Source organism: Rattus norvegicus, chromosome 19 (genome assembly GCF_036323735.1).
Source record: "Rattus norvegicus strain BN/NHsdMcwi chromosome 19, GRCr8, whole genome shotgun sequence".
NCBI lineage: Eukaryota > Metazoa > Chordata > Mammalia > Rodentia > Muridae > Rattus > Rattus norvegicus.
This window is the reverse complement of record NC_086037.1, coordinates 10,696,521-10,715,584: the sequence shown is the minus strand read 5'-3', so window position 1 is coordinate 10,715,584 and position 19,064 is coordinate 10,696,521. Positions and strand designations below refer to the sequence as shown.

At 45.6% G+C, this 19,064-nt stretch overlaps 1 protein-coding gene across 3 annotated transcripts in view; it reads left to right on the top strand.

Annotated features, from left to right (window-relative positions):
• Nup93 (nucleoporin 93) overlaps positions 1-19,064 on the top strand; it is a 103,784-nt gene that overhangs the window by 78,353 nt on the left and 6,367 nt on the right. For all 3 annotated transcript variants that reach the window (NM_001011925.1, XM_063277858.1, XM_008772282.4), the window contains 12 exons: positions 2,952-3,026; positions 5,085-5,174; positions 6,552-6,691; positions 10,838-10,970; positions 12,422-12,579; positions 13,926-14,091; positions 14,478-14,571; positions 15,449-15,640; positions 16,254-16,380; positions 16,503-16,575; positions 16,828-16,872; positions 18,074-18,190. In NM_001011925.1, coding sequence (NP_001011925.1) covers positions 2,952-3,026; positions 5,085-5,174; positions 6,552-6,691; positions 10,838-10,970; positions 12,422-12,579; positions 13,926-14,091; positions 14,478-14,571; positions 15,449-15,640; positions 16,254-16,380; positions 16,503-16,575; positions 16,828-16,872; positions 18,074-18,190 — 1,410 coding nt within the window. The remainder of the gene's footprint in view (positions 1-2,951; positions 3,027-5,084; positions 5,175-6,551; positions 6,692-10,837; positions 10,971-12,421; positions 12,580-13,925; positions 14,092-14,477; positions 14,572-15,448; positions 15,641-16,253; positions 16,381-16,502; positions 16,576-16,827; positions 16,873-18,073; positions 18,191-19,064) is intronic.

Here is a 19,064-nt window from a genome sequence, read left to right as displayed (position 1 = left end):
GCCTGTGCAATGTTGCAAACTCAGCGTTTGGTAAGCTGCACATTGCTAAGATCAGTTGTTTCAATATGTTTTTTTTCTCTTTTGATTTATGAAGTACTGCTAAGAATGAAAAAATCTGATATAAGTAGAAAAATAATAATTGAAGAAGTAGGACTTGGTGAGTATAGCCAGCCTTCTTTTTTGGGCATCTTATTGGTAGCAATTGTTGGATCAAAGAGTTGTCAGAGAGGAGATCTCAGATCATTTTGAGTTCATCTTATGTTTGAAGGAAAATATCCCAATTTGGATAATTTAATATAGAGCTGAGCCTGAGGCTTTCGGGAGACTTTCTAAAGGCAGAAATGAACTGAAATGTGGTAGTCTCTAGAACAGTTGTTCCCCCCAGACTTTCAATAACAGAAGAGCAAAGATACTGTTAATGTCTATTCCTGGCAAGTTTTAGTAGCATAAAGTTACTTGGAAAATTAATATCCTTAGGATGCCATTGAAGAAAGAGATACAGCTAGGAAGGTAGGAATTGAAAGATTGTTAACTTTTCCTGTTCGTCTAGATAAAAATAATGTGCCTTAACATACGTCCCTCGAGGCTGTTTGCCCTGCTGTGGATTCTTGTGGCCCAGTTCTTACATCTGGTCAGTGTAAGGAAGGACTCCAGTGTCTGTGGCTTGCATGGCAAGATGGAGTTGAGCAGTGTGGGAATTCCTAGATATATTTTAACTGACATTTAAAATGTATTTTGGGGCTGGTGAGATAGCTCAGTGGGTAACAGTGCTTGCCATGAAAACCTGGTGGCCTCAATATGAACCCTGGGAGCCATGGGCAGTGGAAGAGGAGGCTTCAACGTATGTATACATGTGTTCATATGTTCATGCATGCATACAGATGTGCATATGTGTATCCCCCCCCCCCCCCCCCGCCAGACACACTTTTGTTTGAAGGGGGATTTAACTTTGGTGGGTTGGATTCTGGCCATGGTCACTGGCGCATCCCCACACTATTGTCTGGAGAGTGACTGAGCAGCAGCAGACTTTCGAGGGAAGCGGAACTGAGGCTTCATGACGGATGACACAGCTGCCGCTCCGCTCTGTGTGGGACTCGTGACTGCTGAGCAGCCACTGATTTTGATGAGACACTTCATACCGTATTCAAGTGTCAGTCATTCAGTCCCCATATTTTAACATCTCAAATCACAACATCTTATTCAGTTATGGGCGTGGTTTGGCAGCATTTTTGTTCTTTCTAGCATAGAGTGGCAAGTATGACATGTGTTAAATGAATGATGTACTTGTAAATGTAGACCGACATTTGAATTTGACAGCCTCACACTAGATGCTTCTAAGCTGTGTATTGCGCTCCCTGTCAGGTTGCTGAGGGATGAGCCTAGTTTCATGTGTTGGGGTTCGAGTGGAATTCCAAGCGCAGAAAGTGCTCCACTGCTCTATGCAAAAGATGTTTAAAACTCTGTTCAACGGGCCCTTTGTTTACTGCAGTGATGTACCACAAAAGCTTCCTCACATGGTGCACTCTTATGACACCTAGACAATTTCTGTCAGTCCTTCTGGTTCCCTGTTAGGGACTTCCATGTATGGATATTATATGTTTGTGCCATATTGTTTCCTCGTCAACTGTATAAGCTATATCGTTGTGTATCTGAGGTTCTACAGTTTTGCTTTGCCCTATATTTTACTGACAATCGAGGTTTTGGTTTTGGTGGTGGTGGTGGTCCACATAGGAAAGGGCATGTTGGTTTTCTTGTGGTGAATTCCCTCATAGGAATGGCTCACATCCTCTGCTTGTTTTATATATTAGGCTATACACAATGGGTTGCATTTAGAGCTCTAATGTTCAGGTCCTGGTGTTTGTTTGTTTGTTTGTTTGTTGTTATTTTTCTAATTAAACAGTACCATGCTTTTATAACAATTTTGTAAAGTAATCAGTTTAATTTCTCTTTGTGTTCATGAAGGCAAAACATTCTATGTAGGAATTCATCTCTCTCCTTGTGTGTGTCACTGGATTTAGTTTTCACCGTAGACTTGTTCTGTGCGAGTGCTATTACAGTTCCTTCTCCTCTGCTTAGAGTGCTAGAGGGAACCCTCTCCTTGGGAAAGTTTTACACACCTCTGCAAACACTTTGTACAGTCATGGGTGCTAACCCTTCTGCTACATGCCTGTCCCAGAATGGCTATTTTCTGAATGCTCTCTACTCTGAGAAGCCCATCCCTCCCCCTTTGTGTGTGTGTGTGTGTGTGTGTGTGTGTGTCTGTCTGTCTGTCTGTCTGTCTGTCTTACACTGCTTACTGCTGTCTCTTCACATACCTCCAGGCTCCTGGTGAGTCCTCTTCTTCTCCGGCCTTGTTTGCCTGGCTTCGTTGCTTTTCTGATCTCTGGTTTCCTGGGCCTGTTACACATTCTTTTACTGTGTCCTGTCTTGTCATAGCCAGTATGGCTTCATATATAGACTACATTTTTTCCAGTGACCTGGTTGGAGGTAGGAGGTGTAGGGAACGTTCTCCCACACAGTGTGCTGGCATCCATGTTCCCAGTTCTTAGGCAGCCCTGACTGTGGAATTTCGGCTGAACATTTGCCAGCCACTTCTATTCAGGAATTATGTGCACACATCCTGTTGATGGATAATTGACTTTAGGTGCGATAAAATAGTGGCTTGGCCAAGGACAGCTGAAGGAGAGGTGCTTTTGACAACAGGAGCATTAAGCAAAAGTCATTTAAATGGAAATCCAGAGGCTGCAATCAAGTACTCTTTAAATGCATAATTTTTAAAATTAGGTTTTTAGTACTGGAAAATATTTCCTGGGGCTGTTAGAGGAGCTGTGTCCTTGTAGCACAGCCTTGTGCTCTTCTCCTTTGCTTTTCCTGTTCAGGTTACAGACATGGATGTGTTTTTTGCACTCGAGTATTGTTCTTAACTAATCCTGCTGTGTCTTTACCTACAGCCGAGTTACGTCAGCGATGTGAGTCCTCCTGGCCGAAGCTCTCTGGATAGCATTGAGATGGCCTATGCCCGGCAGGTGAGCATGTCTCTTAGGAAGATGTGATCCGGGAGAGAGTCGGGGGAATCGTGACTTCACAGCAGAGTCAGACCTGAAAGCACGGGGGCTTCTCGCTCATGGGATTAGTTAATATTTCACATGAAAGCCGCTGTTCTACAGTCTGTTAAATGGGGTAATCTCATGACTCAGACAGTGCAAGGTAATAGAAATTCGCCCTTCCACTGACCAGGTGTTTCTTTTGGCATTGCTGGCAATAGCTTCCTGGAGAACGAAGCAAATGGGGTTCTGTATTAACTGAATTGCTTACTTGGCTGGCTAATGGTATGGTCAGCTCCTTTACCCTAGTTGATGGGACTTTCAAAGGGCTGTCTGATAAACACACCGTGCTGACACTACTTAGCATTGCAGTGGCACTAAGGATGTGCCTGCTGGGTCCTGTTCCTGGTGGCTGATCATGAGCCTGCATCAGTAAGCACACATCAATCAAGATCAAGGTCTGTTTGGAGCTGTGTGCAAGACTTACCTGGGGCTGACTCTTGGAATAAAGGAATGGCAACTCAAGCCCGTGTTTCATTGTAACTGCTGCTTTCCTCCACAGAGTGTCCAGACCTGTGTCATTTAGCCAGGACTCTGAGAGAATATATTTCTCCCCCCTGCCACCCTGGCGATGGCGACTACGAAAGGAGCAGGGCCTATGAGGAACTTAGACCTTGTGTTCTGCAATAGAGGACTCTCTTCAGCAACTAGTTTTATTAATGGAGTTCTACATCAAGTATCATATATCAGAAATCTTGATTAACACATGGAGATAAATATCCTAAGTGCTTTCTTAGTGTAAATGTAGATGCGTGTTAAGAGATAGTAAAACCAAGAGTACACTGCACAGGAGGGTAGCAGACTTAGGATTGAAGGCTCTTCTGTCAAACATTGCCGCTTCACACTCCAGGCAGCTGAGGCCCACCTCGTCCTCCAGAGATGACATCCCCTTCTTTTCACTCCATATTTCACACTAGACTTCAGTTCCTTCTCCAGTTTTTCCATCACTCGCCCTCCTTTTCCTTACTCACTCCACATCAGCATCCTGTAGCTTTCACCTGGCTAATTCCCTTGGTTGCTGTGGCCACCACCAGCTCAGACCCAACAAAGTTACAAACGCATGGAGAAACAGGATAGCTTCTTCCTCTGAAGAGTTAACCTCTGCAGCACCAGGACCCAGTAGGTGGGTCTCTCCCACTGATAGTGACTGCTTAGGTGCTCTGTAGACGCAGCCTTCCAAAGGGAGGCTCCTAGGGCACTCATTGAGTGAGTACGTACTCAGGACCTGTTAATCTGTGTGACAGCCCTGGAAGCTAAATGACATCAGCACCCTCCATCTACAGTAGACAAGGCCGAGGCTCCATGGGTCATGATGTACCCTCACTTTAATATTTTATAAGCCAGATCCAGAGTAAAATGGTGCACCATCTTACGCCTTAAACATGACACTAAACTATCGCTGTGGCTTCATAGTTTGTTTCTGTTGTTTTGCTTGTTTGTTTCTTGAGAGATGTCACCTGAAGAGCAGACAGAGATCCCTTCCCCCTTCTGTGCTGTTTTACCCACTGTCGGGGCAGTGCTGAGAGGGTGAGAGGGCGGCCAGTGGGACTCAGCCTTCCTTGCACTCCCGTGTGGGCCCAGAGGTGCTTTCTGGAGTAATGTTCCAACTCCTAGTTTGTGTGGCAAACACTGTCCTGGCAAAGCAGAGGGCAGCCGCACCCTACCGCAGTCCATGAACCCTGGCCCTGAGACCATTCAGTCCTCTCGACTGGCTTTACCACAGCCTGGCTGTGCTTCTGTAGTGTGCCATCTTCCCATTTTGCTCCTGGCCTCTCTGTCCTCCGCTGTCTTGCTCCGTAAGGCTGGGCTAGTGGTTAGCTTTAATGTGCTGGCCACAGCTGCAGCCCTGGCCTTGCGGACGATGAGGCACTCTGATGAAGGGAAGGACGGCATACGCCTCTATTGACCACTGGCTGGCTTCAGAATGACTTCAGATCTTAAAAAGAAATGAAAGTAGCCTATGCTGTTTCCTTATTTCAGATCTACATCTATAATGAGAAGATCGTGAGTGGACACCTACAGCCCAACCTGGTGGACCTGTGTGCCTCTGTCGCAGAGCTGGATGACAAGGTAGTGCCCAGACCTAACCTCGGTAGACACCCACATTCAGTATTCAGGAGGGCTCAACCCCTTACTGACTGACTGCAGTATTCTAAGAGTGACTGTTCTAAGACATGACATTGTTTTTTCCAGTGTTTTATATAAATTTGGATTTTGGGTTTTTTTTGTTTTTTGTTTTTTGTTTTTTGTTTTTTGTTTTTTTTTTTTTTTGGTTCTTTTTTTCGGAGCTGGGGAGGGTTGTTTTTTTTTTTTTTTTTTTTTTTTTTTTTTTGTGGTGACTTTTAAAAAAGATGTCCTCAAAAGGCCCTGATGGATTAGTCAGTGGCAAGAGGTCCTGAGTTCTGTTTGGCCGCTTACCCATTTTCTCTTCTCAGGTACCAGCACACACTTCAAGGACAGCCGATGGCAGAGGGCATAGTTTGTGCCATCTCTTTGAACTTAACCCATTTTCTTTTTGAATCCCTTCCCCCGATTTTTATTATCCTCACCCTCTTAATTCCCTGGCCAGCTTTCTCGTTTTGGAAGGGGCAGCAGTGGGTGGGTGGAGGTGGGTGCATTAGAAGGTGCTGGAGGGAAGGCAGAAGGAAGGGAGGCCAGCACAGAGGCACCCGTACACAGGTTTGTTTTTCAGAGGGTGCTTTCCCCAGGAGTAAAATAAAAGGCAATACAAACAGGTCTGAAGACAAGTGGGGAACTCACTAGTCACGTTTGCTTGGTATTCATTGTGCAGCGCTCACCTCTGAGCGAGGAGCCATGAGAACCAGCGTCTCCCTACTGCGGTGCTTTTCTCTGGTTCTATCTTTAGAGTGTTGCCAAGGGGCCAGAAAACATGTTTCTGGGGAAGGAACACAAAGAAAAGGCTCTTTCCTGGAAGCGTTTATGAGGAGGAGTGGGAGGGAGAATAGGAGGTTGTGGCATTCACTGATAAAGTGGGCTATGGTGGCAGCCCAGAGAGCCTCTGGGAAGACAAAACCTTGTTATTTAGGTTAACCTCTTATTTTAAGCCTTAAGAAACTTAAATAACCTTGTAAGGCCTTGTGTTTAAATTCCTAGAGCTCTGGGTAATTAGAAATGCATTCACTCACTCTTAACGGGTGACCCACTGAGACTCAGCTCTTCTTACTTTCATGTACCTTTAATCATTGAGGTGCTTCTGCCAGGCCTACCATGGTAGTTGCTCTGAAAGCCAGCTCCAAGCAGGGAAGCGATACTCATCAATGCTCAGAGCCTTACAATTGCCAAGGCAGAGGCCCATCTTCTGAACTGAGCAAGGGGCATCTCAGACATAAACCTTCAACCCTTCCTCATTCTGCCTGCCATCACAGTCAGAGCCAGGTAACGCCTCCACTCTTACAGCATTGTCATACACAACCTCTTTATGTGCAGAGCATTTCTGACATGTGGGCCATGGTAAAACAAATGACAGATGTGGTCCTGACACCGGCAACTGACGCCCTGAAGAGCCGAAGCAGTGTGGAAGTGCGCATGGATTTTGTCAAGCAGGCCTTGGGATACCTTGAGCAGAGGTAAGGCAGCTCTCTCTTTCTCTATCTCTGTCTCTGTCTCTGTCTCTGTCTCTGTCTCTCTCTCTCTCTCTCTCTCTCTCTCTCTCTCTCTCTGTGTCTGTGTGTCTCTCTGTGTGTGTATGTGTCTCTGTGTCTGTGTGTCTGTGTGTCTGGTGGGGGCTAGCTTTTACCTTCCCTAGTCACCTGTTTCTCAGTCCTATGTAGTTCTGAGATTGGGTGTGTTACACCTGGAGTACTTTAAACTGACTGGAGCTGAGCTAATTCTGTCGTCAGAACACTTATCTACCAGACTGTTCTGTAACTGATGAAACAGTACGTGGGAAGGGTGGTGAGGGGGTACTGTTGGCATCTCTCTTATTTCTCTGCTTCCCATCATTTAACGTAGTGACGTGCTGATTACATCATGACGACTTAGGTCATCATCCCGGTTTCCTTATGGGATTCAGCATTCACTCCTCAGCTTCCTTTGTTTTCTTACAGCTTTTTAACTCACTCCTGCAGTGAATGACTTAGAAACCTTAGCACGGCCCCTGTGGCTTTACCTTTCCTGGCTCTGCCCAGTTAACCCCCGAGTCAGTGCTTCGTGCCTGGGCTTTCTTGCCATCCCCTCACTAGTCAGGGTTGGTTGTTGACAGATTTGTTGGTGGTTACTCGTACCCTGTTGTCCACTTCATCATTAGGGCCAGCGCCATTCATTGTCTTTGTGAAAGACTACAGAATCCCAGCAGGGACGGTCAGGCGTGCGCAACAGACTCTAAACAGAGACGAGGTGCTGGCTGTCACCCTGCTGGCCTGAGAGGAGAAGGCTTGGTTGAATGTACTAGCTGAGTTGCGCCCTTTTCAGAGTCTCTGCATCTGCCGTGCAGCGTGGTTGCTCTTCGTCAACAAAATAATACTTCATTAGGAAGTTCCCTGAGGGAAGTCAGACTTGATGCTGCAGGGACTGGTTTTCATATCAAATATCACTCTAATTACACCTTAGCAACATGAGATGTGCACCCTCACTAGTCTCCATTCCTGTTACAAGAAATCTGGAGCTGTAAAGTGGGGTCGTTGTTTAGTTTCTCTAGTCTCTCTGTAAAGGCTTTATAAGTAATTCCTCAGACTTTGGCTAGACTGTCTTCACTTTAGTTTGCAGTTTTATTTTTATGGTTGGTTTTGCTGCATGTCCCTCAAGTGTACAGGGTCCACTGGGGCAAGATGAGGGCATTGGATCTCCTAGGACTGGGGTTAAAGACACTTGTGAGCCAGCCTTTATGTGGGTGCTGGAATTGAACCTCAAGTCCTCTGGAAGAGCAGTCAGTGCTCTCAGTTGATAAGCTGTCTCTCCAGCCTCATTGGCTAAACTTTTGTGATGGAAGTTTGGCTGTATTGATTGTCAAGTATAAGAACCCTACTCAAGTAATATCTGTTCATTTTTAGTTAGAAAACTGAGTCAGATAATTTTATACCAAATAAAAATCTTAAGGAATTAAAAATTAAAATAAAAAAGTTTAAAAATGCTTTTTCTGATAAACCTAATCATTAAACTGGTGCTTCAGCCACCAGGCTGTGTTCCATTGTTTATGATCCCAGTTTATTGTTTATTCTACTTAGTGTTGAACTTTGTAAATGTATTTATTTGTGTGTATGAGTGTTCTTCCTGCAAGTATGTATGTGTACCACATGTATGTCTGGTGCCAGTGAGGTTGGTACAGTGAGGCCGTAACTGTATGGAGTTACAGACGGTTGTGAGCCACCATGTGGGTTCTGGGAACCCCACGTAGGTCCTCTGTAAGAGCAACAAGTACTCTTAACAGCTGATCCATTTCTCCAGCCCAGAGTTTATTTTTCCATTGCCCATTCTCTAACTGGACTTTAAGAGCTCTCTTGAAGCACCTGCCCAGTTACTAAAGCCCTTTCTCCATCTCTTGAGTAGCATTACCCTCCAACAGCATCCTTTCAACTCTCCTTGTCACCTGTTTACAATAGCTGTCTCAGGGTTACAGTTCTGCAGATGCTTTTCTGCTGATAGTATACACAGTGTTTCAAGTTACATAATATACCAGATGGTAAAGCAGACCTATTCCAAATATGCTTTTAGATATTAGGCCAAAGATGTTGAGAGAATACAGGCTTGGTTTGTCCCTTCCATGTTCCAAGGCTGGAGGAATGGTATGTTTGTCGTGGTCCTCAGGAGTTTAGGACTCTTTAATTTAGGCTCTTGCCAGCATACAAGTCTTGTTGCAAGTTGGAAGAGGTGGTAGCGAGCATCTGTTTGTTCTGGCTACTGCATAGAATTCTGTTCTCTCTTCTTGTGCATTTAAATACTTACTGTGCGGAGGGAATGCATTTATTAAATTACCTTGTGCTTCTTTTCTGTTATACATGCTTTTTTTATAGAAATTTTGGAAAGTGATGAAAAGAAGACCTACAGAAAGGAAGAGAGGTCGCTATTCCTCATACCCAGAGGCTCCTTTTGCCTCTTTGTAGTTTCCTCCCTCTTCGGTCATGAGTATTTAGTTTAATTTTTTGTACAGTTATGATGTACGTGTGTGTTTGTGTGTGTGTGTGTGTGTGTGTGTGTGTGTGTGTGTGTGTAGTTTTGCATAGTTCATTTTTAATTCTTGAAAACCATTATTACTAACTGCATCAAATTTTATAATTTGTTCTCTGAAATTGGCCTTTGGATTTATTCACCATCTTTTCCCCCTTTCTCACCTCACATGCTCACAGCATCTAACTTAGCATTAAAAATCTTTGTGCTCATGGGAAGCCTGACCTTTAGGCAGTCAGTTATGTTCTCAACAGAACATGTTTAGAAGGTTCTGACTATAGTATGGACTCATACTGAACCAGAGGTACTTAAAAAGAAACATGGTAGGAAGTAGGGAAGTGACACTGGAATGATAGCATTCTGTAGTCACCGCTGTAATAATGGTTCAACATGGACTGCCAATGGGAGTTAAAAGTGTTAGGTAAATTTAAACTTTGACAGTGAACAGAGTAGCCACACAGACACAGACTAGGAGAAGAGTCTTCTGGTCAGTGCTTGGTAGCCAAGAGAACCATATGTAGTAGCTGCCAGTATCAGACTCTCATTGTAAGACCCTCACTGTGTACGAAGAGTTAGTTACTGGGTGACAACGTAAGCCTGAGCTGAATCACGTAGAAATGATGTAGCTGTGAGGCATTCTGTCAGACAGCTTTTCTTGGTTCTCTGAACAAGGTGGCTATCATGAAAGGCAGAAAGGTGGGATCACTCCCTGGACTCAAGGGCTGAAAATGGGAGCAGTTTCTTCCCTTGATTTTTATACATTGAGTCTGGGATTTAGAAAGAAAACAAACTATTGGGTCCTGTAGTTCACATCTGTAATTCTAGCACTCAGGAGGCTGAGGCAGAAGGATCACTATGAATACAAAGTGCCCCCCTCCCACAGTTTCAGAACTACCGGGACTACAGAGTAAGACCCTGTCTCAAACAGAAGTGGTGTTGGGTGGATTGTGAATATGACCATAGCAGTCAGGTCAGGTCCATTGTTATAAAACTTGGCAAGGCTCGTGCTTTGGATGGTAGGTTGTTCATATTCGATTTCCGGGTGTCCCGGTGGTATTGGGTTAGGTAGGAAATGTCCTGGCTCTCATGAGGCACGTGGCTGAAGTGTCGGTAGGTAAGGTAACTCTCTTTTCAGAACATTTTAAATGCTTCTGGGAATAAACAAGACCACATTCCTATGTGTGTCTGGGTGTGGGGTAGGAAATGGAGAGAGAGAAGGCGCACAAATATCAGAACCTGGTAATCTAGGCAAACGCCAAGAAGGAATCAGTGGACAATTCTGACTTTTCATGGAATTGATTTCAAGTTCTTTAAAACAAGAAGTTTTGTTTTTTAAAAAGCAAACCCATTAGAGCCATGGGCTCTACTCTTAAAGTAGGTGAACTCCTCAGCTGCGTTCTCCTAGGAATTCTTAGGGCTATCTGTAATAAAAATCTACACAATGATATGGATAGAATTTGCTTCTTTGCCTATGTGTTTCCTCTTCTGTGTGAAATTTAAAATCAGCCCTGGCCTATAGAATTCATAGTTTGGTGTTCTGAACATGGACATAGATGTGTATAATACATGTTGTCAACCTTTGCCAATTTTTTCTTTTAACATTTTTCCAGTTATAAAAATTACACCCTTGTGACTGTCTTTGGAAACCTGCATCAGGCACAGCTGGGCGGTGTGCCTGGGACTTACCAGCTGGTTCGCAGTTTTCTAAACATTAAGTTGCCAGCTCCCTCACCAGGACTTCAGGTACTAGAAACCTCTGCGTGCTCAGACACATTCCGGAGCCACTGGCTGGTCTTGGGCATTCTTAGTTGAAAGCAGTTCTATGTGGTAAAAAGGCCAGAGATGAGAGGGTGGTGCTCACGTGGGACCCTTTGAAAATCAGTCATGCAGGAATCCTGAATAGAGACAGGAGAGGGGGTCAACATCAGGTCTCAGAAAAACTTTAAGGACTCTCAGAAACTTACATGTGGGTGTAAGAGGCAAAGTGAGGAATATGTCAGAAGTTTAAAGCCAAACAACTGAAAGAATGGCATTGGGTGTGATTTAGTCCTTCTGCCTAAGGTGCCTTGCAACTGGGGGATTATTTTAGTGTCTGATAGAATGTACAAGCTAAACTGGAGCTTTGTGCCAAAAGTTTGGGGATATAAAAGATGCTACCTTTATAAAAGATCATACTTACTCTTAAAGAGCAGGGGTTCGGGGTTGGGGATTTAGCTCAGTGGTAGAGCGCTTGCCTAGCAAACGCAAGGCCCTGGGTTCGGTCCCCAGCTCCGAAAAAAAAAAAAAAAGAGCAGGGGTTCACCCTCAGTGGGACTCTAGAAGGCTGTTCCAGGAGGGGAGAACAGTGTGGGCACACAACAGAGAAAGCCACGTATCTGGAGTGGGTAAGCATGTGATAGGGCTTAGCATGTTTTGGGTTAGCTGGTAGAGAAAGGCTGTGAGTGCCAAGGCTGAGCTTTTGGACTTGAATAGCTTAAATGTGTTGAAGAGGACATGTGACACCATGTGATGTCAAGTCTGTGAAGCTTCTGCTACAGAAGGGAGTACCAAGAGTTCTGAAAGACTTGATGAAGCATAGGACAAGTCCAGGCCTGCTCCATGGACGAGTAGTAAGTGGGTGGGTGGTTGCATTGTTGGGAGGGTGAGACAGTCACCCTGCAGATCTTGATATCCAGACATCAAAAATTTGGAGGAACAAGGGAGGTTCAGTAGGGAGGTTCAGTAGTAGTTAGTTTTATAAACTCAAGTGGATGAGTGGCTCTCATTGGTCAGTGACATCTTTAGCCCTTCTATATTTTGTCAAAATAAAGAAGGAGATCCCGGGGTTGGGGATTTAGCTCAGTGGTAGAGCGCTTGCCTAGGAAGCGCAAGGCCCTGGGTTCGGTCCCCAGCTCCGAAAAAAAGAACCAAAAAAAAAAAAAAAAAAAGAAGAGGAAGGAGATCCCATCATTGCTGGCTAAGAGAGAACACACAGGTAAGCTCTGTTCACATTTCAGTGACTCCAGATCCATGCTACATTGCCACTCCCAGTTTCCCCTGGACAACTTAGTGTGTTTGCAAAACACAGGGAGTAGGATACAATCGGTGGCTCTTAACTCATGGGGTTATGGTGGGAATTAAATGCCTTAGCTGGGTGTCCACACATCAGAAAGGGGTTGGTTAGCTCTTATTTGACTGTGTGTTTTGTCTTTTAGGATGGAGAGGTAGAAGGCCATCCGGTCTGGGCGTTAATTTATTACTGCATGCGCTGTGGAGACCTGCTTGCTGCATCACAAGTCGTCAGTCGAGCCCAGCACCAGCTGGGGGAATTTAAAACCTGGTTCCAGGAATACATGAACAGCAAGGATAGAAGGTACAGTGAGTGCCCTGCTTTGCTGCAGTCGTAGACTGCATTTAGTGAGTTTCCTGTCAGTGGAGCACTGTGTGGAACACCCTCTCGGCTCAGATTGATTGCTTTGTAAAATACAACGTTTTGGCCAAAAGTGTTGGTGTGTGTCTGTAATCCCGGCAGTCAGGAGTCTGACACATCAGTTTGTGAGTTCAAAGGTAGCCTAGACTACATTTTAACACCTTGTCTCCAAAACCACTAAAATAATAACTGAAATAGAATGAGACTTTTTGTGTTAGACATTGGTTTGTTCAGTCCGTGTGGATGTGTGTGCTTTATGCTTCAAGTTAGAGCTAGAATTTAGTCCGTGTGAAGTTAGCATTGGGATGTTTACCACGGCCCTGAGAAGCTTTCCTGAACTAAGGGCCTGCTAAGCAGAGTTGGGATTGCGCTTATGTAATTGGACTCACCAAGCCCAGTTGTATGTATGCACTTATAGAGGAAATGTGATGCTCACTCCAGTGGGTCCTGGGAAAGCAAATATTCAAGGGGTAATACTGCCACTTGAAGAGGTTGTCTCAGATTCGCTCATATAGATTAAAGTAGGGTTAGGGCTAAAGATTAGCTCAGAAGTAGAGCCTCTGCTTGTCCAGCATGCACGGAGCCCTGTGTTTGATCACCACTGGAGTGGAGGCAGCATTAGCACCCAACTCAGAAGGAGATCCTGAGCCAAAGATTTGGGTGCAAGTCCATTATTTGGGAGGTGATCCCATGTGAATAAGGGAAGGTGGGGACCCAAGGGCTTATGACAGTTGAAGGAGGAGAGGAGGTTGGAGAGCAATCTCAGTGGGTAAAAGTGCTTGCTGTGCAAACCTGAGTTCAATTCCAGAACCTTGTTAGGCATGGTAGCACTAGCTTGTGATCTCCGCATGATGAGATGAAGAAAGAAGGATTTCTGGGACTCTGGCAAGTCAGCCTAACCTAATTGGCAAGCTCCAGACCAGTAGACATACTATATCAGAAAAACAGCACCTCTGCCTCTATCCTCTACTGCACACATATGTGCATTCAGATAAACAAACTGTAAGACGATTAGGGAAGGACTGCTCTGTCACTGCTGGAGGAATGCTGAGTAGGGTAGAATACTGACCCGTAGCATTCCCCATCTTCCCAAGGAGGTCTCAGGACTTGAGAAGACTGATGGGCCAAAGCATGTGGTGCTAGTAGTTAGACGGCGGTGAACGTGGTGGATGAGGCAGGCAGGCCCTGCGCTCAGGATGAAGGATGAAGGAGAGCTTCCAGAGTGTTCTGGGCATGCTTGCACTCCACCTTTGAGTCTTCGCTGAGTCTGTGTCTCTCTGTGTCTTCAGATTGTCTCCAGCTACTGAGAACAAACTCCGGCTTCACTACCGCAGAGCCCTCAGGAACAACACAGACCCCTACAAGCGAGCTGTGTACTGTATCATTGGGAGATGCGACATCACCGACAACCAGAGCGAAGTAGCAGACAAGACCGAGGACTACCTGTGGTTAAAAGTAGGCACAGTGTCCTGTGGCTGCCCAAGTTCTCTATACTCTGCCCTCATAGTGCATGACGTTTGTGTGGGGCTCAAGACAGGGCCAGTGGGTTTTGTGTCTAGTTGGCCCTATTTTTTTATTGTGTGATTTCCAGCTAATAACTACAGTTAGCTTTCTTTTCCTTCTTTCCTTCCCTCCTCTTCCCCCACTTCCCTTCCCCTTTTGTATTGCTCGGGATGGCATCTAGGGTCTCAGTCATGCTCTACTAACACACAAGCCAACCCAGAACCACAGTGTGCTGTGCAGCCTCCAGATCACAGCACAGAGCCAGCCTCTGGGCAGGCAGCTCTGATGTGGTGAGGATGTAGTTTGTACCAGTGTGTTTGTTTCCTTTGGGGCTTTAGCTGAACCAGGTGTGTTTCGATGATGACGGCACCAGCTCGCCACAAGACAGGCTCACTCTCTCACAGTTCCAGAAGCAGCTGCTAGAGGACTATGGTAAGACCCTGGACGATTGCCATCTTCTTTTGGGGCTTACCATTTTCAATCAGGCACAGACTGTTATGCATTGAGACATATACATCACTTGGATACTTGGGAGACTGAGGCAGGAATATCCTGAGTTCAAGGCCAGCCTAGGCTACAGAGTGAGTTTGACATTTTTTTGGTCTCAGAATAAGAATAAAAGGGTCTGGGGCTGTAGCTCAGGACCGAAGTATTTGCCTCACATTCCAGAGACCTTGAGTTTGATCTTTGGCCAAAAGAAAAGAGAAACGTGCGGCTTCCACAGTCATAGACCATAAACATGATCCTAGTTCTTGCTTGGGAGAGATGTGAATGGGGTCTCAGTTGCTCCCTCGTAGATCTTGCTAGTCACATTCGATTACAGAGAGGAGTAGCTCTCCCTTTGCCCTCAGTGCAGGGTTCGGTGACTCCAACTGTACCTCAGCTTGGCAGTTTCTGCCTCTGTCGCTTCAACATCTCTGTTTCTCTCCTCTCTAATGCAAGCAGCTTAGATTTTTGTAACAGAACCCCGCTTGCCAACCATGAATGAGGCCCAGAGAAGTAGAGGGACTGGGTCGTGTTGCTTTGTTTATTTTAAGCCAGTGTTTTTCTCTGGCAGTTGTGGATCTCAGTTTGTACGTCAGAAATGGCCTTGAATCCACAGAGATGCGCCTGTCTCTGTCTTTCTGTAGCTGTGACTAAAAGTGTTAGAGGTCTGGGCCACCATGCCTGGCTTCATGTAGTTTAGTGTGCAGGGTCCCTTAGGCTCATGTTGCTGCTCTCTCTCACCCAGCAAGGCCAGTAGATACCCAGGGTGGGTCAGACGCTGGAGGCGGCTTCCCTCTGAGTAGGTTTTGCCTTCTCTCCGCAGGCGAGTCCCACTTCACGGTGAACCAGCAGCCCTTCCTCTACTTCCAAGTGCTGTTCCTGACTGCACAGTTTGAAGCTGCCATTGCCTTTCTCTTCCGCATGGAGCGGCTGCGCTGCCATGCTGTCCATGTGGCCCTGGTGCTGTTTGAGCTAAAGCTGCTTTTAAAGTCCTCCGGGCAGAGTGCTCAGCTCCGTGAGTATTTAGGTCTTAGTTGGCATTGATGCGACCACAGCACACCATCCCCTTTGATTACAGTGGTAAAATGGCAACCACTCCGGATTTTGGTCATCTTAGAGCATTGTAGGTACTTGAGATTTTCTATTAGTGTTAGAATGCTTGTTTTAACCCCTTGGCATTTCCTGGAATGTTAAAGGGTGATTCCAGGCACTAGCGTTGTGGCCAGGCAAGGCCATAGCCAGGAGTCATGAGTATGATGTTCATTAGGGATCTGGAAGCTTTGAAGACTTTGGAAACACCAGCTAGTCACCTATCTCCTTGCCTACCCTGGTAGGAGAGGCAGGTAGAGAACCAGGTAAATGTGAGTGACTGAGTCAGCACATTCTCCCCAGTGCATGAGCCATGATGGTCAGGTACATAGTCATTTCCTATAAAGGCCATCAGGCTGGCCGTTCACCATAGAGACATTCTCCTCTACTGTCTGTACAAAGGAAAGTGAGGGACAGTGGTGAGGTCACACTGGAAAATGCGGAATGCACTGCAGAAGTCACACTTGTTGGCCTGTACATTTGATTTCCATGGGTCCTGGGTTGCAAGGGCTGAGGGACTCTTCCGTTCCCATGTGCAGTCAGCCACGAGCCTGGTGACCCTCCCTGCATGCGACGGCTGAACTTTGTGCGTCTACTCATGCTCTACACCCGCAAGTTTGAGTCCACGGACCCAAGAGAAGCCCTGCAGTACTTTTACTTCCTCAGGTGAAACCTGCTTTTGCCTTTTTACTTGGCTAGCTTTTATTTCTCCATCCTGACAATGACTGTTGGAGACACTGTCTGCATCTGTACCGCAAATCGCCCAAGCTACTTCTTTGCTTTTGTAGGGATGAGAAAGACAGTCAAGGAGAAAACATGTTTCTGCGCTGTGTGAGTGAGCTTGTGATAGAAAGTCGAGAGGTAGGTCAGCACTCTTGTCATCCTGGCTGGAATTTTCAATGTGCTCTCGTCCTACTCTGTGTGAATGTGTTATACATGGGCTCGAGTGGGAGACAGGGTGGGGCTTGCTTTGGTTTCTAACAGTGACAGTATTGATCTCAGTCTTGCTGTGTTCTGGTTGTGTGAGATCTCTCCTCTGCCTTGTCCCTAAGGAATTGTGTGTTGTGTTCATTTCCTTGACCAGTAAGCTGAGTAAACCTTTTTTCCCCACAGTTTGATATGATTCTTGGGAAGCTAGAGAATGACGGAAGTAGAAAGGTAGGTTATATGTGCCCTTGATTGTCAGAATATAATTACACTGTAGGATTCACATCTGGATACAGTAATTGTAACATTTAGAAGGGTGGAATTGTAAGCCCAACTGATAGGCTTAGTCTGACACACATTTTTCTTTCTTTAAAATTTATACATTTGTAATTAGTGTTTTCATATGTTCAAAATGTACCTGCCATTTTTCTTAAAGCTGAGATAGCTATATTTTTGACTCAGAAAACATGAAGAAAAATCTGTGCTTACTATGTCTACTCTCTCCAGATGGAAAAATTAGAAATGCACTTCACCTCTCTCAAAACTCAGAACTCCCGCCAACCCCGGAAATGCCATCTCCCAGGAGCCTCAGCAGCTCCTCTAGGACTTGCCATCCCATGGGACACCATAAGAGAAGGGCAGAAGCCTCGTGCCAAGGCTCAGTTCTAACCCTGGGTCCCCTGTGTGCTTGAAGCACTTATTTCCTTTGTAAACTGCATGGTTTGACCTAGCAGCCCAGACAAGGGCCTGAAGGTACTGATATGGCAGCCCATCGTCTTGGGCAGTATGGCAGAGCTTTGTGCACTTTCTTACGCGTTAGGACAGTCACCCACAAAATGACAACCATTAGATTTGGTTTCCCAAATGAAGAAGCAAAAATGAAAGTGGCTACTTATTTTCTTGAAGACCACACAACTGGAATCTGAGCAGATTTCTTTGAGGGGCAAGTCCAGCCCTGAAGGAGCATTAGCCTGGCTAAGCACAGTGTTGTTCCTCCTCTCTGTGTCCTGGGGCTTATCAGACTCTCCTGGTCATGTGCCTACTGATGAATGGTGATGGAGACTTTTTTTTCCAAAGTCCTCACCACTACTTCCTGTATATTTGGTCAGCGTCTGTCGTAGAAAGCAAATCTAAAGTCCTGAAGGTATTTCCTCATAGCTTCCTGCTTGCCAGCAAATTAGGAATCGCTAACAATTCAGCTACTCTTAGTCATTTTTGGAAATCTTTCAGAAATCACTAACGTGCCATAGCCGAATCTATAGTACTTCCATTAAATGTGTCCTGTCTCTCATTCCGTGGTCATGGTGTGGGCCCTATGTCTTCGGGAGAGCCCAAATCTGGCCGGGCCAAGCGTTTCCAGTTCAAGTGCTCCGTAACACAGTTGCTGCTGGATGTTGAGTCTTTCCTTCCCCCTTGATATTTGTCTTGTCAGCCTGGAGTCATAGATAAGTTTACCAGTGACACAAAGCCTATTATCAACAAAGTTGCTTCCGTGGCAGAAAATAAAGGACTATTTGAAGAAGCAGCCAAGCTTTATGACCTTGCCAAGGTAAATGCCCTTTTCACCACTCTTCTTTGTGCTTGGGCTCTGCTGGCCTTTGCCATAAATGCTCAGGCTTTTCAGCTCTGTCTTGTTATCACTGTCCCTGCTGAAACATTTTCTCTGCCATGTTAATGGTTCAGCCAGGTGAAGCTCCCATTTTACAGAATGCTAACCGTCCAAAAAGTATCTATGGCCAAATAACAGCATCATGAAAGACTCTCCTGTACATTGTCAAAGCCACCTTGGTTCCCTGTGGTAGTGGCCAGCAATGTGTAGTCCAAGAGCCTGGGTTAAAGTGGTCTCCTAAGAGCATGTGATAAACTCTGATGACTTACGTGCTGTAGAAAGAAGGGCGTCTGGGGCTGGAGAGGTGGCTCATGATGCTCTTCCAAAGAATTGGGGTTTGGTTTCCAGCACCCACATGGTAGCTCACAACCCCCCATAGCTCCAGTTCTAGAGGCTCTGGCACCTTTTCTGCCTCTGCAAGCACCAGGCATGTGCATGGTGTATATATGTACGTGCCAGCATAAAACATGCACCAGGCATGTGCATGGTGTATATATGTACGTGCCGGCATAAAACATGCACCAGGCATGTGCATGGTGTATATACGTACGTGCCGGCATAAAACATGCACATAAAGTAAGTGAATCTTTTTTAACTTAAGAAAGATTTCCTAGGGCTGGAGAGATGGCTCAGTGGTCAAGAGCACTGACTGCTCTTCAGAGGTCCTGAATTCAATCCCCAGTAACCACATGGTGCCTCACAACCATCTGTGATGGGCTCCAATGCCCTCTTCCGGTGTGTCTGAAGACACCTACAGTGTACTCATATAAATAAAATAAATAAATCTTAAAAATATTGATTTCCTAATTTTAAA